General features: G+C 42.4%; 1 protein-coding gene across 1 annotated transcript in view; it reads right to left on the minus strand.

Moving 5' to 3' along the window:
• Positions 1 to 18,590, minus strand: part of actn1 (actinin, alpha 1) — a gene marked incomplete in the record, with an annotated part of 56,520 nt that extends 37,930 nt beyond the window's left edge. The window contains 1 exon segment of the mRNA XM_062440112.1: positions 18,182 to 18,590. Within this exon segment, the coding sequence (XP_062296096.1) occupies positions 18,182 to 18,289 (108 nt within the window).
• Between the last annotated feature and the right edge of the window lie 5,071 nt (positions 18,591 to 23,661).

Below are 23,661 nucleotides of genomic sequence, written 5' to 3' on the forward strand. Positions count from 1 at the left end.
CCAACCCGTCATTCTGAATGCCAGAGTGAAACACAGCGGTCAGAGTGGACGTGAAGGATGGGCCAAGCTGCTGCCTGGATGCTCTGCAGGCTGCTGCGCTGTGGCTCTGTTCATCTGGCAAGCAGAGAGACTCCAACACAAGTTCCATCTCAGCATTTGAGTGGGAGGTGAGAGAAAGCAGAGCAACACGATGCAAAGTCTGAAAAACCTGATGCAGAGATAAACAACTGCGTGTGCCCAGAGACGGAGATGATTAAGAGTAATGAAGACAGATTGGAGGACGGAGAGAGACATCGGTAAGTAGATTATAGAGAGAGGGGCGAAAAAGTGAAAACCCCACATGAAAAGATGTGATTGATGAGCGTTACTGTCTCTTTCAAAGCAAGTTCCTAAGCTCTCAAATAATATTTACACATTTTTTGGCCAGTCAGCTCACAGTTTGAATAAGGACCACATCAGCTTTTAATTTCAGACCAATAACATTTAATTTTGAAGTTGCTGTAATCAGTGGATTCTCTTGCAGAGGCTGAGTGAATCCACATACAGCTTTCATGTGGAGTTCAACTTTGGTGAACTCTGGCATGTGAATTTATGCTGTTGACCAGTTACGTAACATCTTGACAGTTCTGACTTTTGAGTCCAACATTGAGGAATCAGAGTATAAACTGATCCACATGGCCGCACGGTTTGAAGTCAGGCATCAGTCAGCCGTTACTGTCCAATAAGCGGCTACGAGTGCAAATAGTCACTTCAAAACACACGCAAGAGTTAAGATATCCTTATGATGCCACTTTTAACATAATATGCCATCATTGTAGGTAGCAGCGGGGGATAAAAAGTGTTATTTTCTGCAATATCTGGCTGTGTACTCTGGAAAAAGGCTCCTACCAATCATCTACTGTGGCCCAGAGCGAACAGAAGTAGCATTGAAAAGTGACAACAATGAAGCAATGAACTACAGCATGAAAAATGTCATGTTTATTGCTGAAGGCATTTTTTTTTTTTTGTCACCCACGGTTTATGTTATTTTTCTCATAACTTCTGACCTTGAGACGAGCAAACAGTCACACAAACACACAGAAAGAGATGGACTGACATAGAGAGCGGCGCCCCAACATGGAGACATTTACACCTTCGCCACAAAACAGCACGACGCTTCTAAATAAAAAGCGCCACTGCTCCATCCATCCCGCTCGCAGTGGGTCATGGACAGGAACAATATGACCTTTCTGCCTGCTGAACCTGGTGCAGAGATGAAGGGGAAATATCTGCTTCTCCCTCTTCCAGCTACAGTCCTGTGTACGTTCTCTCTCTCACTCGCTAACAGAGGAAGGATGGGGGTCTGGGGGCCTGCCAACTAGCGAGGGGAGTGTGCTGAGAGGGTCAAAGGTTCATTCATTCATTCATTCCCCCTCTGTCTCCTTCCTCTAAAGCTCACTGGAGGATACTGCCTGACTCCCCCTCACACACACATACACACTTCTGCGACTCCAAAAACATATAACAAGTCTCAGCTGAGGCTGCCAGGCAGATGTTGTGTATGTGTGTGTGTGTGTGTGTGTGTGTGTGTATGTGTGCGTGTGTTCAGAGAAGGCTCATATGGACTTCCTCCCTGCAGCTGGTCCGATTTGTTGAGTCGACACTTGCACGAATAATCCCGGTTCTCTGGCCCTGCAGCTTTCCTCATTTTTCCCCTCCAGAGTCGCACGGCTGGACCTCTCTCTCTCTCTCTCTCTCTCTCCCTCTTTCACTTTCTTTCTCTTTCTCTCTCAGTCCCAAACTCTCTTAACACTCTCTCTTATCTCCTGCACATATGTTGACCAAAAAAGTGTGAAAATCAATTTTACAGGAACAACTGAGAATTTTTTTTATTTTAAGCTTGCTATAAAGGCGCCAACATGATACCTGAATTTTGGTAGTGATATCAAAACAACACCTGTAGACAAGCTAAAGGATCAGATTTTCTGAATTTTTGCTAGGGACACAATTTGGTCAGTTCTCAAAAGTATGTAGGCACACCCAGCCTTATTTAAGTGAAATGCTCAAGTCTTCAACCTCTACATTGTTATAAAATACTTCCACTTCACTTCAGCCCCTCAGACCTTTCATTGGTATGTCTGTAATTACAAACCCATGAACTGTTCAAAACCCACAGACATTTATTTTGAATTCTAGTCAAGATCACAAGGTTTCCAAAGATATCAAACATGTCACACTGAATTAGAATGAAATATGCAGAAAATGATACACAAATACATCCATCATTTTCTGGATTGATGAAGCTAGTTTGTGTTGCTTCTCTTTCTTTGCACCATTTTTTCATCTCAGTAAAGACCTTCCTCTCTGTCTCTCTCTCTCTCAGACACACACACACACACACACACACACACACACACACACACACACACACACACACACACACACACACACACACACACACACACACACACACACACACACACACACACTGTCCTGAATCAGCCTCCCTCCCAGGCTAGCAGAGAAGAGGAAGTATTGTTTCTTCCAGCTTGCAGCTGTGATGGAGTGCGACAGTCTCTCAGGTGCAGCATCCATCCAAGCAGGCACTCAAACAGGCTGCTGCTGCTAAACTGTCGACTCAGCACAGTCATCCCATTACACTTATCTATCGTCTTGGCTGCTGCTTCAGCACACACGTGTGCACGAGGGCGAGTGTGTGTAAGCAAATGCACCTTGGAGTGTGAATGCAAGAATGAAAAAAATATGCTGAACCCAACATACAGCCTGTCTGAATAATACTAGCATACACTCACAGTATACTGTATGTGCAAGCAAATACACTTAAACACGCTTACACATGCATCCACACACTCTTCCCTGTTACTGCACGTGCTGACGAAGCAGTGAGCCAGCCAAAAAGTGCAGATTGACAAAGAATAGCAGCTATTGTGACCACAGTCCACTGATATTTACTCTCTTGCAACCCAAAGCGGCTCTGATGCATATTTATGTGTGCCTGTGTGTGTCTTACAGTACAATGAGAAGTCAAAGTGTTGTAATAGCTCTTTCCTCAGCCGAGTTCATTTCACAAAGAGAGGCTCGTTTGTGAAAATGCCGCAGAGCACCTAACACTGGGCGGTTGCCATAGCAACCACCAAAGCCTGGAGACTCACAAACAAACAGCTTGGCTGCGTCAAGGCTCTTAAAACCCACGTCCACGGCTCTCCGAGCTGTCGTTCCAACAGATCCAACATGTCAGCATGCACACGTAGGTTCACACACACCCCACGCAACACAAGTCTGCAACCTCAAAAACGTCTGTGAAGGATGACAGTTCACCATGTAATTTCCTCTACGGAGCACAGACATCAAATTCAAGGATTGTAATGGATTTTAAAAAGGTATGGTCTGGTGGAACCTAAGGACTAAAATCAATTTCAACTTCTGCTACTGTATTAACACACTGTTGTACTCTCAAAGCCATCCATTCATCTGAAAGATTTTTGAAGGCACACAAGAAACATGTCTGCTTCAGCACTGTAATATCTTTTTTATCTATTCGATGAAGTCTCCATATTTGGTGAGGGTAAAAACAAATGTGCTCATGCCCTGACAGCAGCACTCTGTTGATGTCACAGCACACAAATTGGATGCAAATCCATGTGCAGATGCTATTCAAATAGAGCCCAGGCATCAAAGCAGCCATGCTGAGCAAGTTATTCTCAAGTCATTGCAAAGCCCAGCGTGGACATGTATCTTCTCGCTTCACTGAGTCAAAGCAAGAGTGTCCCACAGCACAAAGGCCGGTCTGTAGAGAATCCTGTTTCCTAGACAGTATGTGTCCTACCTGAAGATACCGCTTAGCTTTATGGTACTTAAACAAACACGGAAGACTGTGAGGATGCAGGTGAAAATGACACAGTACCTGCATACGCTGCTTGTATTACATGAATAATATTAAGCTGATGTAGGTTCATAAATTCAAAACAAAGACTTTATGAATAAATTTATAAGAGACATTTATTTGAAGGACAAAGATTTGCACGCCTGCACTGCGAAGAGAAGAGGAATTTCTTTGAACTCGACAGGAGTAAACTTGTTATTACAGCAACTCAGCGCTGCCACAACTCCTGAGTCATGACTGAACTGTCGGTGCTCTCTGACAACAGTCGGACGCCAATCTAAACAGTGCGATGGGAAGTACAGTGGCCCTCTTCATCCGAGCCATAACACAGTAGTCATGAGTCAGCTCGAGCTCGGTTTGCTTCGCGCTCGTGTGCTGGGAAGTGTGCGGCTCGGTCCTGGTGCAGCTTTGTGCCGGAGCAGCGTTTTTCACTGCTGACCGTCACCTGACTCAGAGAAATGCTGAGCTGGGCGGAGCTACACTGCACTCGAACAAAGAATGCTTTCAACACATTTACTGTACTGTATGTGTCCTGTTAAGGCCATTGTACATCTGTGCTGCATTTCCATACACCGCACTGTACTGAATGCAACATTTTCAGTTATTAAGATTGAAAACAAAGATACTTTCTGTTTCATGAACTGCACAACAGTGTCGGGCAAGCTTCTTGGAAAGTGTAGTGAGCTATGCTACCAGTTTCTCTATATTAAATTAAGCTAAATGCAGTTTACTCAATATTAAGCCATGACAGGGCTTGAGAGAGGACTTCACGATTGTAGCTTAGTGTTATCTAAAAGATGTTCAAAGTCATGGCCGAATATAGCTGATTTCAACAATAACTCAACTCTTGTGAGATTTCATAACAGGACTTCTCCTTGAGCAAGACACAATAATAAATAGACTGGATCAAGTGAAAGGTCAATAAAAAAATATATTTCTCTGTGTAATCCTTTTCTGTAATGTTGACAGACACTTATAATGACAATCTGACCCTGTCAGTGGCAAAAGGAGCACTTTAAGATTGACGGGGCGCTATTGCCCCCAAGGTTTACACTGCAGCACAATTCTCGGCTGTCTGCTGAAAAAAATGTTGTATATCAAAATGTATTCTCCCCCATTAGTCGCTTAGACTCAAAATGATGAAAATATGGGGTTCAGGTCAAAAACACTCAAGTTTCCCTTTAATATTCATGCTAAATGTTTGACTGATGCCACACAATACACTGCAGTAAATTGTGTGGTGCACTTGGCTCTGAATGTCGCTTCAAAGTAGTGTTATGAGAAGTGTGAATCAGTGTGGGTTACATATAGTGTGTGTTTCAGTGTATTTTAAATGTAGGACACACCTACCTTCTACCTCACAGTATGCGAGTGCACACTGCAGAGCTCAAGACTGCAAGCGTGGGTGTAAGGACAGACCCATATACCTGTGCAGCAGTGGCATCGGCTGAAGGTGATGTCATGTGATAAAAGTTCTTCTGTCAGCCACTACTTATTTATTTTTTCCCACCAGTATTCTGTGAAGACCCGCACCACTTTGCCTCTGATTGGCTAGTACTTGTTACCTTTATTGGTTATGTTTAGGCATGAGGAGTGGGATGGTTAAGATAAGGGTAAGAATATCAAAGTCAGAGCCAATAGGACCTCTAAACTCACAAGTCACGGATCTCCCTTTGATAAAATATTTGTTTTTAGATAGTGTTATAGTGATTTAGAAAGTGTATGAAACCCATAACCAAAATAATACATTCAATCACTGTGTTACTTATGGATGGAATTAAAGTGAAGCTAAATTATTCCCCTTTTTGCTAAGGACCCCATAGAAACCTCTCAAGGACCTATGGGTGACCCTGGGCCTCACTTTAAGAACCACAACTTTAATGTCTCCAATGTAGCTAACACCTCATCCAAATGCATGACTCATCATATCTGTTGCTCACTTTTTCTTCCCATTGTGTTAAATTCTGTTTCATTCTGATAACAACTGATAACCCAAAAGATGCTGATTTGATGCAGACTTCCTTTTTGCTTTGGCCTCTGTGTTCTTGGTATGTGTTATCCCTTCTGAGAACGAAAGAAAAATGATCAGTTCCACATGTGAGTCAAAGAGAGAAGCGGTAACATTTTCAGTTCAGCTAATGAAGCTGAAATGAAAGCTGGTGTCTGGAGAAACTACATGTAGGATTGAAAAGAAAAGAAAAATTCCAGGTAGTGTATGCAGTGAAACCTTGATCACAAGTTAAGTGGTGTATTCAGTTCAGCTCCAGTGGCCACTTAAGTTGCACTGACCGCGTTAAAGATCCCTTCAGAGTAATGTATTCATCACACACACTGCATAGAGGAGAAGCTGCATCTCTTATACACTGCTTTATGGTTGTGTCTTTAAATAGGATATTACTTCTTCCTGCTAGAAAAAAATGCAATGAAACAAAGCTATAGATGCTTTAAATACTTCAGTCCATGAGTCACATTATCTAATAAGCTATATAATAAAAGCAGACACAGGTCATAATTTGAATATGTGCCTGGCCATATTTACATGCATATTTACACTCTGGTTTTAGATGAGCACGGGTAAACACCGGACTCGATCCAGACCTCGAATTCGATGCCCGCATCTCGGATGTGTTCAGCAACTCAAAATGAGTTTGTTGTTGTGCTCATTGCTGTCACCGGTGGGAGAAACAATTGAATCAGTTTTTAAGCAGGATTAACGACGGGAATGACGTCTTTAATACATGGCTGGTGTGCTAACGAGCTACATCCAGGGAAAAACTGTTTGAATGGCCACAAAAGTGATTGTGAAATTTACAGAAATAACTACTCTTTAAATGGCATATTTCTTTGTTCAGCATGAACATTTTTACTCCTCCTCATAATCTCTGCTGAAAATGACTGAGATGGGACAGATACAATCGCTACTGATTGGTTAGAGAGCAAAAAAACTATATAGTTTGATTATCAGCCTGCCCGGATCAACCAGTGAAGGTAAGGTAAGGTTTAAAAGGTGTTATTTTTGTTACTTTTACTTTCTTTATTGTTTTCTTCTGGGCATTTTACCTCTTGCGCTAACCAGTTTCCTGAGAGGAAACCCAGTATTTCGACTGTTGGGGCACTACAGGGGAAGTGTAATATTTCTTATTTTTTCCTTTTTTATTCAAGGCAACAGATTATATATTAGAGATGCAACAAGTAACTGATTAATCCATTAGTAGATCAGGAAAAATAATCAGCAGCTATTTTGATCAATGATTAAATGTTTAAGCAATTTTTAAAGTAAAAACACCAAACATTCCCCACTTCCTGCTTATTTGTTGTTAGTTTTATCTGAAATAAATGGAATATTTTTGGATTTTGAACCATTGGTCAAACAAAACAGGAAACTTGAGGACTCACCTTGGACTTTGGGAAACTGTGATGTGATATTTTTCACAGTTTTTTGATGTTTTTGTAGACCAAATGATTAATAAAGAAAACTTGCAACTCCACTCTATAGACAATTTTTGCATGGTATAGGAGACATATGGTAAAAGCTTCAACCACAACCATAATATGACTGAGTAACATAAATAAAATACAATAACTTTTGCAAGGGAAACAGTATTTTCTTTTGGGCCAGGAAAAATCTTGTGGGCATCTGCGTTTCTTCTCTGGCTTTTCCGAGCTGGATCAGCAGGAAGGTCACAGAGGTTGTAATTATAACGGGCAAGAATTGAAGGCAAAGGTCACGGCGGAGTCAGAGGGAAACAAAAGAAGACGACTATGAGAACAGTTCAGGAGGACACACACACGTCTGTACTCTAAAGAGCTCTTTCTCTAAGTAACCACAGCTACAGATGAACTTCACAGTGAATCAGGAGTGACGGATAATGCTGTTGTTTCTCCTTCCCTCCCTCCCTCTCTGCATCCACCCACCATCCACAGCACCTGCCAGCACTTCACAGAGCTCAAACCACTCTGCTGCCCCGCCGGTCTGCCAAGGGCCTCTCCACTACACAGCAACAAGTAACAGACCGGCTCTGCTCTTGTGCTGGGCCGTCAGGGGTGGGGCTGCAGAGGGGAGGTGTCTGTTACAACTTGTAATGAGATCCGCTGTGAGCACTTCACAGTGGCCGCTGTTGTTTACTGTCGCTGATGAAGTGACGTCGGGAGCGTGCAGACTAATCCTGCAGCAGGAAACAGATGAGGGGAAAGTGAGCGCTGGGAGAAGAGATGTCGGTCAGCGCTTGTTGGCTGCTTGCAGAATTTAATTGCTCGGACTGTATCACACAAACAGCACAGAGTCATCGGCGCGTAATGCAACACGCCCGCGGGGAGTCAACTCTCGCTCTTACTGATCATGAGCGCCGGCGAACCAGACAATCAATAGCAGCCACTGATTGAAATTCAGACGTTCGATACTTGTCCTACTTTAAAAAAGTGGAAGAGTGCAGCAGAACAAATAGCCTCTGGCCTCGGTTTTCAACAGAACACTCTCTTCCCAAGGACTCACAATCACAGAGTGGCTGAGCGATTTATTTCCAACATTAAATTCATTGTATAGGTTCAGGGGAACATTGGCTTTTCATCCTTTCCAAGCACTGTTGCTGTAACTGTTGCACTTCTTAAGGCTCATTTCCTCCACCAGTCACCTGGGAGGCCTGATTCTCCACATTGACTTTAACTCCCTCTGAATTACATTTAATTTCCTAGAGTGTAAATAAACCCCTAAGAAACATCCTGTCTTCATAGTTCAAACGCTCTAGTTGCCTATTTATTACATGCAGAGCAAATAAAAAGTGACGCACCACTCTCTGCACAGTGGAAGACAGGCTTCCTGATAAGGGTGGAGGGAGATTTCATCATACTCAGCAACGAAAAAAAAACTTTTCCTTAAATCCATCACCACCCACTCAGTCACATCTTGTGGAAAGGAGAGATATGGTGGCGAGAAACGGCAAAAACAGACAGAAAGGAAGGGTGAGGGAAACTAATGAGAGAGGAAGGAGATAAGGAAAAAAAGCTGACGGATAAGAAAGTATCAACCTTTTCTTATTGGGGGAGCTGTTTAGGTTTTTGGTTAATTCTGATCATTACTGGATAAAGAAATATCCATATCCAATATATTTTAACCTCAACCTAGTCCCTGTTATTAAAGCACTTGCAGTTCTACACTCCCAGTGCCAGCTCGGCCCATCAAGGGACAAATCTTGTGCCACATGGGAAGTGAAGCGTTGATAAGCTTCCGGCAAAAGCAGCAGCAGCTGGTCTTTGATAAACAGAGGACGAAGAGCCGGGTATTTAGTGTGAGCATTAATGGCTGCCACGGCTGGACAGAGGAAGGAAAAGGTTGAACTTTCTCAACAGCAAGACACCACAGTGTTGAACTCATGCTTGTCTGTGAAATGACCTCCAGGATCACTTCCTAAATAATGTTATCTTAGAGGTTGGCACTTTAAAAGACCTTCCCTCCTCTCAACATTGTGATGAATGACCAGTGTTGGGCAGTAACTCATTACTTACTAACCCTAACTTAATGTAAGGGGTCTCTCTTCATGTCTTCTGTGAAAAAGGTTTTACATTACAGTAATAGACCGAATAGTATTTTGACATTTTGGATGTCTCACAGAGTCTGATGGAGGGTTTGGTCGCTGTGTGTTTAGTGGACAGCACCATTGGATTTTTTAAATTTGTCCCGCACTCTTGTCGCACTGCCAGTTTGGTCCATGTCACCACATACTGTATCCCTAGATGATTTTGGCATGGCAGATTTTTATCACCCATCAGTTCGTGTGAAGTGGAGCTGCAGGGTTACCGGGATAAATGGAGGGTTTATGTCAGTGCAGTCTCTGCATTCAGCTGACAGATGTCTCCGGAGGACGAGAAATGCAACTTGTGGTAATTCCTAAGTTGCCTTATTCACATGTGGTGTGTTATTCTTAGCTGGCTTGCTAAAATTAGCCACAGGTACGCCTACATTCAGGAATCACCTGACACTAATTGTGAATCGTGCAGCTCAGGTCAGGCTTGTGGAGTGCTGTGTGCAGTCACCGAGGCTACGCTAATGCTAGCTGTCAGACGGTCAGTAAATCCTTACACACTTTATCTTGGCAGCTGGTTAAACCGTAAAATCTCATTTTCTATTTCTACATGTGTTAAATACAAAAGGTGCGACGTGGAGGTCTGGAGGGTTTTATGTTGTTTTAAGGCAACTTTGGCAGAGCTGACAGCTGAGTCATTAATTCATAGTAATTTCAAGTAACTTGCCGAACACAGGTCAGTAAATACCTACCTACAGTTGAATGGCTGCTTGTTAAGATACAGAAAATGGGACTGTTGGGTGTTATGGAGGTTATAGTTGTTTAATATGTACAAAGAATAATTGATCTTAACATCCTAAGTAACTTGCTCACTACTCTTAATGACAGACCAAGTATGTAGCAGCGGGGGAAACACCCTTAAGCACCTGAAGAGAAAAGAGTAATTCGATAGCTTCTACACCATCCTGGCCAGTGATGATAAATTATTGACTCCAGGTTGACAATGTGACAAAGGATGGCCTCCTGAACACGCTCTCTTTGTGCTGAGCCCTGAAAGCTCCTCTGTCTGAGCCTCCTCTTCCACTCACTGCCTCCTCCTGCCTTCCCCCCACCCCTAACCCCACAGAGCTCCACCTACACAGCTACTGAATGGAAAGGTGTGCCTGCTGCCTGCTTTACCACGGTATCTGTTTACTCAAAGCTGCTTTCACTTACATGAGACGCACTGCAGCTGCTCCTGTGAGTGGGGCTTACAGCTCATACGCTCACATGTTCAAGGCCTCCCCGAATACAGTACAGTACGAACCCCCCCCCCCCCACCCTGGCTTCAAAGAGAGGCTTCGCAGCGAGCACATCCACTTGAGAATGCATGTGGTTTGATTAATAGCATTAGCGGAGGAAAGACCCGACTACATCCTTCCCATGTGGTGCAGGAAAATTCCTTGGAAACATGCAGACAGATCGCCTATAAACCCCCTCTGGGTCGTATGCTATTGAAGACATGTGACCATAAATACGTAGTGGTTCCAGACATAGCCGAGCATTGAGCAGGTTTTTTGCAGTGCACTCCTGGCTCAACAGGAAATGCACCTTGACCCCAAATCCCATGGTGGATGTGGAATCCAAAAAGCTCTCCGTCTGGGGTCTCGAATCTGCCACCGAGCTGCAAATATAACTGCAGACTGCAGACTGTGCAGGGGATGAATCTTCAGTCATGAAACTCCAAATGAAGCAAAACACTCAACCATATCCAAGTACCAAAGTCATTAACATTCATTGCACAATGGGCCTTGAAAATATTTTAATGACCTATAACCAAGAGCTTGGAGCTGATTTCTGTATAAGTTTCTAAATTTGGAGCACAAGCCTGAGAAAATAAGCGATGCAAGAATTTGCATCAGGGCCCTGGCATTTGGGAGCTGTTCAGATAAGAGCCTGGTAATTGCTCACATTTGACTTTTCAAACAGTGAATTCTAAAAAACCCAGATGCAGTGTATAGTCTGATGAGGAAGAATTAGCATTCACCTTCCTGAAACAAATAGAGGAGAAACTATTCAGGGACAAGAACTGCATATCTTTAGCATGAAAATGTTTTCCAGAGAGAGAGAAGGGATCAGAGGTTTTTACTGCTGTACAGCTGCAATGGGCTTTGTCAAGCAATTCAGCTTTTAGGCCAAAAGTGGGGGAGAAAAAGTATCCAAAAAGAGCACAAATGAAAAGCTCTGTTATATATCAAAAACTTGAAGCACTTGATGGAAAACCCACAAAGGAACCTACAAACATTTTAGAAAGCAAGACCTAATGATATTACCAATTATTTGTAAATCTGGGTTTGTGTCTGTGTCTACTATTTAATCACTTTTACAAAACCAACAATGTTTGAACTCAACACATTTTTTTAGTTGACATGATGAACTTGTTAGCAAACAGTTCCCTATTTACAGAGCCAGCAGACATGCAGTTACATTAGCATTCATTTGGAGTAGTGTTTCTGGAGACATGCTGCATGTAAGTCAAATCTTAACTCTCTTTTTAGCTCTGTTTTTGGTCTCCACCAAGTCTGAGGGATATATATCTGGCTCATTGGCTGCTAAATGCTCACCTGCAAGTTGCTTACTCTGTCTGTCTGTCTGCTGTTTAGTGCTAATTTTAGAGCTTTATCTCAGATAACAGCTGCCTGCTGTGGTCAAAAACGACACTATAATAGCAGCATAAGTGACCCAAAAAAGTTGCAAGCCAGAATGCTTTACAGCTGAGGGGAACTGCAGTGTCCTCTGTGGGTTTGTCACTTCGACTGACACGTAGTCATGTGATCCCTTTTATTTTCGACCTGTCTGATTAATTCAATAAAAGCTCTAAAGGATCAAAGCTTTGTGAGCTCTCCCATTGACTTTTCTTGGGTAAACAGTGCCACCAGTTCTCCGACTAGAGCCACAATGCACCACAGAAGGGAAGAGTCAGGTTATGTAAGAGTCATTAGACACAGGTCAGTATCTTTTGACACACTATACATCAGCCAGGAACTTCAGGCTATAAATAGTAGATGGTTTCCTCCTGACTGAAAATTTCTCATTAGCTGCAGATAACAAGATGTTTCAGTTAATTATGAAACGTGCTCGATCAAACCCCGGCAGAGTTTGCGCAGTATCATCTTACATCCAGAGAGAAAGAGAAGAAGAGAGGTAGGATGAGGAGACAAGGAGATAGAAAAGTGAGCTTGTTGGTGGCAGATCTGGGATAATATGGGCCACAGAAATGAGGAAAAGGCACTCGCTTGAGCTAAACGTCAGCTGTATGTCCATAACAGACAATCTGCCTTATCAAAGGACAAATTCTGATTTATAGAAAAGTGGGACTCCACTCTTTAATTGTACCCCAGGGGTGAGTCGGGAGAACGCGCATAAAACTTCCTGTGATAGGGCATGTGGACGCTCCTGGGTCTTCTCAGCTGGGGTGTAAGTCTGTGACCCCATCAATCAGTACAAACAAGATAGGGCTCTGACAGCGTGACCAGGGCGGAATAATTGGTTCGGGGGGGGGCAGGAGCTCCTGTTGGGATTTATAGTCCGGCTGCGTCAACCAAGACAGCGAACAGATGCAGGATTATCAGCACCCCGAGAGTCCTCATGTCTTCTATTAAGATATCTGTCTTTGGCCTCTTCAATCTTCTGACGTTTTACTATTTCACAGACAGCAGCAGCCACGCTGACAGATGACTAAGTGACTTAGGAACACTGAAGCGTCTCCTGCCGGGAAACAGACAGTTGCTCATTTCCCTGCAGCATCTTTGATTCAGACAGAGGCAGAGGGACGCATCACATTCTCACAGTTCAACAATTGTATTAAATAAGCGTATTCACTTTCTTGCTGTGAGGTAGATTAAATATTTGATAGCACCCTCACGTACTCCCTCTCTCTCTCTGTTAAATATGAAGCTGGAGCCAAGAGATGGTTAGCTTAGCTTAGCATTAAAACTTGAAATAAGAGGGGGGAACAGCTAACTTGGAGCTGTCCCAGAGTAACAAAATCCACACATCAGCACTTCTTACCCTCACTAATTAACACGCATAGTTTGTTTAATCTGTACAAAAATCACAGTGTAAAAATGGCGAGTAGCAGTTCTTCGATGTGTTATGTGCAGGACTATTTTTTGGCTGGGAGCCGGGAGTATTAGAGGTGCTGTTTTGTGGATTTTGTTACCTTTACACAGAACCAGAGTAGCCTTTTCACCTTGTTTCCTGTTTTTATGCTAAGCTACGCTAACCATGCCCTGGCTGTAGCTTCACACTTAACACACAGATGTGAGAGTGATATTGATTCTCATCTAACTTCAGGCAAGAAAGCGGAAAAACTTATCTTGCAATGTCTCAACATGTGTGCTCATTTTTTTCACAGGCACATCAGCTGTTGAGGCAGTTTTAAATTCTGCGCTCACACTTCCATGACCTGCAGATGACTACACTACTTCTTTCACAAAGTCACACCGAAAAACTTAATTTAAGTGTCTCAAAATATCATGTAGGCACTATATACGTGCGTGATGGCATGTGAGTTTAATCATGTAATCAGGTGCAGGTCTGGGTGACATTCGTTTATGGAGTCCAGGCTGCAGGATGGAAAAACATCACATGACACAGCCAGACAGTTTATTGAATATGGGGGGGACGGAGGGGATGTGGTGACACACTCTTCGGCACGCTCATGTTTTATGTAGTGAAAAGAACCAACATTTCAGCACATAACGCCTTCATCGGGGTGGAGAGCAGAGCCGCCTGTCACACACACACAGAGAGATAGAGAGAGAGAGAGAGAGAGAGAGAGAGAGAGAGAGAGAGAGAGAGAGAGAGAGAGAGAGAGAGAGAGAGAGAGAGAGAGAGAGAGAGAGAGAGAGAGAGAGAGAGAGAGAGAGAGAGAGAGAGAGAGAGAGAGAGAGAGAGGAGAATTCACTCCTGTCATTCCCTGCTTTGTCATCGCCGGTTTGTGACGCTCTTCTTCTTTTGTCAAAAACAGGGCTGCAAAAGGTGCATCATGGGAACAGAGGAATCTGATGACAGGAAGCATTTTGTGAGGTGGCCAGTTTACCCGTCCTATTATGCAATCTAGCAAACTGCTGTAGTTGTGGTGGCAAAAAACCCCCAAAAAAAACACCCAACTCTTTTTTGGTTTCCTCACTTGAACTGAAACGTCACAGTGTTGAATCAGTTTCCTGAATCTAGAAACCTGAATCACAACTTCTTTTAAAAATGTGTGGATATAAGGAACAAAAGCAGGCTTGTTTATGCAGATACAGTGAGTGTTGTTTTTTCCAGCGGCAGCAAAACATCAGTCACTTTAGATGTGGGTCAGGATGCTCAGTTTGGACGCCTCCTGCCAGCAACGGCCCCGCCCAGAGACAGCTTATTAGTCAATGTGGGAAGTGTAAAGTGGTGACATGTCTGATGACTTGATTCGCTTACTGAACATTTCCTGTGAATCTGTCACACAAAAAGACAAGTTCCTGCACAGCCTGTTGGCCTGCGGGGTGAATTAATTGAGTCATGCATCATGATTCGTACAAATGTATTGACCAACACACTGCTGCTGCTGCTGCTGCCCGTCAGCCGTAACGCCCAGAACTTGATCACGCTCCAAAACAAAGCCAGTGGGTTAAACAGCACATCAGCTATGTTATAATGTATCTTATTTTTCACTCAGTACATTAGAGAAAGATGAGCATCTTTAAAAAAAAAAAAAAAAAGGAGTATGGTCCATATCTGCCAGCGCCCATTATCAGTCCATACTCATCATTTTGAGGCTCACGCAGTTATCAAATGAGACAAAAGTTTTTTTGGCAAAAGTGAACAAATCGCTGAATGAGTGGATCTTATCTGTGACATGGCTTGTACAGTCTGAGCAGGGGAATGTGGGTGTGGGATGGGAGTGTTTGGAAATGCAGAGGTTGGGGTGTGGGAGATGGGAAACGGGAGGCGGGAGGTTTCCAGGCAGGCCTAATCGAAGGTACTTCAGCTTCTATCCTTATAAGGACAAACCTGGACAAATTAGCGGTGGCAGTTAACACCTGAACTCCACCTTCCAGCTATGAAAACAACTGACGAAACTGTTGCAGAATGAATATCAGACGAGATGTGGGTGTTTGTTTGTTTGCGAAACAGAGTAATACATTAAGTCATATGTTACACATGTGAAAATATGTGAGAATTGAGTCTTTAAGTAACCTCTGGCACCGCGTACCAGAGACACCTGGGTCTGAAAAGACATTAAGATTCCAAGATAAGAGGATCCCTGCTCCTTTATACCTGGAGGTCAGGTTAAGACTTGCATCGGACTCAAAATATTTTAAGCACTCTCTGACATGCTGGGTTCATCTGCGTCTAAGTGAATTGCAAAATGGAAAGTTCTGGTGGTCTGTCCTCACCTGCCCAATATGTTTTATGACATCAGTTTTTTGACGCTGTTATTCAGAGTAAGGATCATGTTGACGGTTAAATTGCGGCCAATTTTCACTCTCAGACAATCAAATTAATGGTCTTCAGGCTCTAGGGAAGTGGAGCAGAATACAGAGAGGAAGCACAGCTGTGAAGTTCCCAGTACTGGATGAGTTTAAGCTATTATTTCATGCATATGTCTGAAATCTGTTTGTGACTATAATAAGAGAAACAGACAAATCCCAACTGTTAATATAGCTTGTCTTGTTTCTCTTTCTGTCTGTGGCTCACTTTTAGATACTTATACCCTGTTTAAATTAACCACTCAACATATTAAAAGCTACGGCAGCTCCTCCAAAATATAGGCTGATTCATTTACACACCAAATAATGTTTTTCTCGACGGGGGAATCTACAAACACGAAAGGCTTATCTGCTCATCAGCAGCAAAGCTGATTGCTGAAGCCTGGAGGGACTTTGGCTAGTGTGTGTTTGTGTGAGTACACAAAAGTTAACTACTCTCCCCTGAGGCAGAGGACAGAGGTGCACGGCTGCCAGGGGGGCTGCTGCTGTCACCTATCTCTGCCTGTAGTTGTCTGTGGATCTGGCTGGATCTCAAAACAACAGGAACAGATGACTAAAACAATCCTGCTCTCTGTAGGATGATAAGATCAATGAGGGTTATACAGACTCAGAAGTATGCGGGTCATCAGTGGAAAATATTTCAACATGATGGACTCATTTAGGTCTGTCAGGTACTGTTTCCTTCAGGTCTGTTCAAGCTCTGTCTTTATGGCGAGAAGACTTTTTTATTATGTGGACCAAAGAAGAAGCAGCAGCAGCAGATGTTTGTCTGATGTCAGAGAAAGTCCAGACTGCTACTCACACCTGACATCAGCCCTGCATACCTTTCCCTTCACTTCCCTTTATTCGGTCTCGCCCGGTAGCAGCCCGCCGATGACATAATCCAGGAAACTAGAAGCCGAGAGCTTCTCAGTGCAAGAAAGAAACTGGGAAAAAACTTTTTCCAACGGCAGCGAGAGGGGCCGATTATTACCATTTTTGGGCACGCTTGCTCCCATGCAAGCCCAGCCCAAACCACAGCGCTTACTCAGATTCCACAGCGCTTTTTCTTCCCCCTTTTTCAAAGCGTAGGAGAAAGAAAAAAAGTATGGGGAGAGTAAGGGAGAGGGGGGAAAAAAAAGTAGCACCCCTTCACGAAAGATCGACCATTCATACTCTGCCTGGAAAAAGAGCAAGCAGCTGTGAGAGGCGTGTAGAAAAACCTGAGCTTGTTAGGACTATACATGGATGTCTTACAGCTCTTTATTGTAAAGATGAGCCGGGTTACAGCACTTCTATTCATTATAAGTAGGAAATAAAGACTGAACTAAAGAAGTTAGGCTTTAATAAACATATGTAGGACTTTCAGATTACGATCAGACTACAGTAAACGAGCCCCAGAAGAGCTACACATCTATATATTTGCCCCCAAAACTCGCAAAATCTGCGCGTAAATTCTGCCAATTAAGATGACGCTAAGTGTGTTATGGCGTTATGGAGAGTGTGTCCCCCCTCTCCCTCCCCTCTCTCACCCCCTCCTCACACACACACACACACACACACACACACACACACACACACACACACACACACACACACACACACACACACACACACACACACACACACATCCCCCTGGTTGTTAAGCATGGCCTAATCCACGTCGCATCATAAACCAGATGACAGGAGGAGCCAGTCACACACCATATGCAGTGAAGCGCATGGCTGACATCTGTTGCACTGGAAAGGTGGGCGCCCTGTGTCCAGTTTTAATTGTTTTTCTATCCCCCTCACCCCTCCCTCCCTCCTCCAACTACTACCCCCCCCCCCCCCCCTTCCCCTGACTCGTCTCCTTCCCTCCCGCTGCAAAGATAATGGGGGTGGGCCTCCTTTAATTTGCTGCTACAGGATATTTCCTAACGCTTTAGTACAGGATATGAGCAAGTGTGTGTGCCAGAAAAAGTTTTGAAGCATAATGATAATAAGAAAAAAAAAGTAGCTGATGTTGCAGAAAACCTCACAGGTAATTATGAGCCTGTTAATTTAACTAAAGAGCCACCAGTCAATGTTGGGTGCTGTTGGCTGATCAATCTGTCATTAAAATGGTCAAGCACACTTATTATAAACCTTCATTCGTGTGTGATAATGATACAAATCGTAATAATAATAATAATAATAATAATAATAATAATAATAATAATAATAATCAGCAGCAGCAGCTTTATTATTATTACTATTATGATCTGCACATCCGCACCTTTACCGGGTCGGTGAGGAAGTCAGTGTCTCACCTTTCTCTGCTGCTTCTCCCATGCAGGATCCAAGAGGAGATCCCGATCCCAGTCGTCTTCTTGTTGCATATAGTCAATGCTATCATCGTACTGATCCATATTATACATGTGGGCTATTTATAAAGCTTTATATATATAAATATATATGCGGCTTCTCTCGTACGTCCCCCGGTCCTCGGCGAGGTGATGGTACAGCAGTATATCACACTGTATATAGCTCAGCCTTGCTCTCCTCCACGACTTCACGACGGTGTGTGGATGAAATTAGCGGTCCACCCCCGGCTTCCCTCTCTCTCTTTCTCTCTCTCTCTCTTTCTCTCTCTCTCTAACTCTCCTTCTCCCTCCAACTCTGCCTCTTTTCTTCCTCTATCTGCTCTATTTTTTCCCCAGCAGGAGCTCTGAGCTGAAGGCAGGCAGTAGGCAGGTCTAATGCCGAGGAGCGAAAGACGCAAAAACTTTGCCTCTAATTGAATCGATAACCCACTGAGGATTCTGATTGGACGCCTCGGGGACACAGCGCCCGCCCCCTCGAAGCTGATTGGCCGGCTCGGCTGTCAGTACGGAGGCTTTATAGCCAAGGTTGACTGCATAGGTTGATCCAAACATCTGACTGCGAGGATACTTCAGGCTAATTAGCCTAAAAAACAAGTGTAACGCGTTACTTAACACGATGTGACCTAAGGGTAAAAAAAGCTGTAAAACTGGGAACCTTTAGAGAGCAAAAAAAAAAAAAAACTAATTATTTTTAGTAGTGTTGTAGCCTATAATTAACCTATGTAGTATTACCTACAAGTAGCAATACAACAATAAAAATGTACTCTGTTACAAGTAAAAGTCCTGCAACTGCAGTGGATTAAGTACAATGTTTAAGTATACTTGTACTTAACTTTAGTATTTAAGTTTTAAGTCACTTTTTACTTGTATTCCACTACATTTCAGAGTTAAATATTATACTTTTTACTTCATTACATTTGTTTTACAGCTGTATTTACTTTGCATGAAGATTTTACATACAAAACACGTGATGTAAGATCTCATGCACTGTAGATATGGGATATAAAATAGACCAAATTGACTTTAACATGACCTGTTGCAATATTCAAGTGCTGTTAACACAGTAGTGCATCAGCAATAATAATTAATTTACATAATATATACACTGAAAAGGAGTACTTTGCTGATAATACTGTGCTTGGAAATAGGATCTGAATACTTTATCCACCACTTAGTACATAACTATCATGAGCAACATATACTCTAAGTACATATAAGTAGAAAATAATGACAAACTACCAATATCAGATGTGATTATTATTATTGACGCATATGTTAACAGCATTCTAATGTTCATGTTAATGTAGGTGGTCCAATTATACTAGGCCTATATATACTTAGTTTAATCTATTACAATGCATCCAAAAGTGTGTACCAGGTTTAAAAAGATAACTAAATTGAAAAGTAAAGGCTAACTGAATATGTTGGATAAATGTAATGGAGTAGAAGTGCAGATAATGTAAATTCTGAAGAAAATTGAACTTAAGTACGGTAATTAAGTAAATGTACTTTCCACTGTGTTGTCTAATTCCTTACTTACTCCTAACTACTAGTTCTGTGCTTCATTACATGTGAAGTCCTGCAGTCAAAATGTCATTTACGTAGAATTGCACAAGTTTTACCACAAATTATACTCCAAAGTCATCATTACACAAAATGGCCCTCTTCAGAGAGTTGTATTATTAGACTATGTAGTCAGAACTATGGGCGGCAGCATTTTAATGTTGTACCTCATAGGTGTAAAAAGTACAACTTTCTCTCTAAAATGTGGAATACAAGTGTAAAGTAGAATAAAACTGAAATATTCAAGTTCAAGTACCTTAAACATGTATTAAATTACAGTGCTTGAGTATATAGCAGTAGCCTAGAGTTACTTTTCCAAAAATGGTCTTGAGAAATGATGTCATAGTTTGGTGAATTTTGGTGAATTCCTCTTCACATTACTGTGGTGAAACAGCAGTGCATTTTCTCTTCTGTGACACATATTCATGAGTAAATAAATATAATTACAGAGCCCGCCACGACTTCCAGCTTCAAAGCGACATAGTGGGATTACTCATTCTCAGATAATTCATTATAAAAATGTTGTATACAGAAAAAAGGAATAACGTGACAGCTTGTTTCCGTGCCATTTCCCATTTGTTTTGGGGGATTAGACAAGCATTCCTTAATACAGATAGCCTACTGTAAACCACTGTTTGTTACAGTACATTACTGCACTGCGCTTTGCACACAACAGGTTTCCAGTCATTCAGAAAGAAAGGTGAGTCAACACAGCTCCTGTAAACATCTGAGGCAATGGCCAGGTCTGTCTGCCATGTAAGGTAAACCAACTTTCTCCTCTTTCATTCTCTCTCTCTCTTTCTCTCTCTCTCTCTCTTTGTCTGTCTGTCCGTCTGTCTCTGTCACACACACGCACACGCACACGCACACGCACACGCACACGCACACGCACACGCACACGCACACGCACACGCACACGCACACACACACGCACACACACACACACACACACACACACACACACACACACACACACACACACACACACACACACAGCAGGGAAGATATGCCGACACTGGATAGTCCCGACAGTCAGAAGAAAGTAGAGCGCTCTTCCATATATGGACAAACTGGGTGAATGTTTGGGAAAGTGATGTCACGGACAAGGAGCAGACTGCCAGCCCCGAGCAGGCTGCGGTTCCTGTGCAGAGGTGCAGGCAGCAGAGGCAGCAGAGGCAGCAGTACCGTGGTGGTAAAAAGAAAAGTCTATGACAGTACTGCAGCTCTTGTTGGGTGTGGAGCCCCGTAGTGTGCCAATGAGATAATTAAATTATTTTCCATTAGTTCATTCAGTTAAATAATTGATGGATTTGAAAAACAAAGTGATTCATTAAATTTAGATTGTGCTACAGTATTTGGAAAACTACTTGCAAGAATGTTCATTAGGCTATGTTCATTATCTGTGCCAACTAATTAGTCGTATTTCATTATTCTGTCTTCAAATAAAGATGATTTAATTAATTTATAATTGGTTTAATAAATTAATTTGAACAATAGTCTTACAGCCGTGTGGCTCTGTGAAGCTTAACTTAAACTAACTACAGTGTTAATATGCTGATGTTCAGGACGTAGGTCTAGATTTTAATTCTCATTTCCATAATTAACATAATTTCAAACTTTCTGTTAAAGATGTTTGAATATATTTTTATGTAAGGACCTTAAATTTGATTTTATAATGTAATGATTATAATGGGTGTGTTCTTTGTTTCCCCCCTAAAATAAGTAGCTTTTTTCTTTTCCTTCACAATTTTATATTTTATGTACTATTTAAAATCTGTTCCAAAAGATACAAAAAGAGGATATGTACATTTAATTATGTTAAATTACATTTCTGGAAACATAGAATTCAACCTGGTTTTATTTTAATGTATTTATTGACTGTATTTATTTTTTATTTTATTGTCATTGTCCTGGTCCTTTTATTTTTTATTTGCTGTAACGAGACTTGATTATAATTGCAATTTACAATGTTCAACATTTGGACTTGGACAAAATGGAAACTATTATGATAAAAGTAATTAACTAAAGTCTCACATAACTAAAAAGTTTGACCTGATGGTGGCGCTAGAGGGAAAAGTCAGAGGATCACCATATTTATTATAATTCAACCTGAGGAAAGTTAGCAGGATTCTTCCTCTGGGGATCATGAATGTCTGACAAAATTACACAGCAATCCATCTAATAGTTACGGAGGTACAGTATGTCAGACTGGACCAAAGTAGTGGCTGAAATATTGACATACTGGTCGGAAATCTAAAATCTTTCAAATGTTCCTTTTTGTGTTTCATTCGTCACTCTAAAAACTTAAAGAGCTCCAACCCACAGAGAAGCAACAGGCGCTGATGAGAGAGGCTCTTCCTTTCCCTGCTGCAAATGATGGCTTATTAAACGCATCAATTAACTCATTATAATTAACCACTGAAATGTGTATAATTATTCTTGTGGCACACTCCAACCTCCACCAGTTTGGTTTGAACATGCTGGAGAAATTTCACCCGGTCCAGCTACAGTACATTACGTCAACATCATACTATTCAGCAGAATCCCAGAATATCCCCAGAAGAGTCAGTGGCACACAGGAGCTCGAGCCTGCTTTGTGAGGCACAGGTCATGTGAAGAGATGGTGCGTTTGGCTCTTGCTGGTCTCTGGCATGCTCCCAAGGTATTCCAGTCATGTTGGGAGGGGAATTCTTAAATAGCTGTCCTTGCTGTTAAAGCTAAGCCTTGTATGGGATAGTGCAGAACGAACACGATAATCCCATTGAGTTGTACATGTGTTTGGGTTTGTGGTCAAACAACATGAGCCAAACAACCATCTGTGACCAAACAGACTATAGGAGTAACCCAGCAGAGGATAAGACACGACTGAGGGGAGAGTTTTGCTCTTTTGCGAGATAATGCAGCAGTGGGTGGTGGCTGGAAGCTGAAGGGTCAAAGACAGGATCTGACTCAAGAAACTGAAAAGAATATCATGTCCCCTCCCATGCGATTGTGGTGCATCTGACTAAACCCATGCTTGCTTCACTGAAAGTCCTCAAAGGCCGTGGTTGTACTCCGCCTCCAACCCCCCTGCTTATGAACGTGACCTATAAGGGAGGGGTGTTTCTGCAAAAGAGCACTTATAACCCGTTAACCTTCCCTGAATAAATAAAGATAAAAAAGTGCATTGTAAGTTCAGTAATAAGTGTTGTTCCAGCCAGAGAGTGTCTGTAAAAGATATGGGACGTAATGCTTTAAAGGAATTCATTAAAATCAACTCTTCAAATACTTTTGATTGATGTCCCGCCTGTGTAAAGTAATTGTAAAGTATTGTTAGCTGCTCTGGCTGTACACTTCAACATGCAGCCTGTAATTAATCATTAAGCTATACGCGACCCAGCCGGCACACTCCAGTCACAATGTAAACAACCCTGAAGTATATAATATGCCTATTTTTAATACAGGTCTCAGGGGAAGCATGGGGGTTAGCTGAAGGGTGTTACTGTACTTCCTGCAGATAAGTGACGGCCACACTGAGAAACTGTCTGAACAAGTAGAGGAGATTATTTTGACAAAGAGAAGTGTAAACCATTTAACAACCCTCCACTGCATTTCTGTGTGCCTTCAGATTACAATTTCACCCACCAGCCCATGATACTGTACCACGTGTTGTGTTTTTCCCTTTTTTTTTTTTATGTGTGTGTGTGTGTGTGTGTGAGATCTTTCCTAACAACCACTGGTATGCCCTCTGGTAGTGTGCTTTTGTCTGGCAGGAGAGTGAAGAATAGTTCAGGCTGTAGACGGGAGACAACTGGCATCGCAGTTTCCTCAGACGGCGATGACATCATGGCCCTTCATGGACAATCATTACACTGTTTGGGGGA

The sequence above is a fragment of the Scomber scombrus genome, chromosome 19 (assembly GCF_963691925.1).
Source record: "Scomber scombrus chromosome 19, fScoSco1.1, whole genome shotgun sequence".
Lineage (NCBI taxonomy): Eukaryota > Metazoa > Chordata > Actinopteri > Scombriformes > Scombridae > Scomber > Scomber scombrus.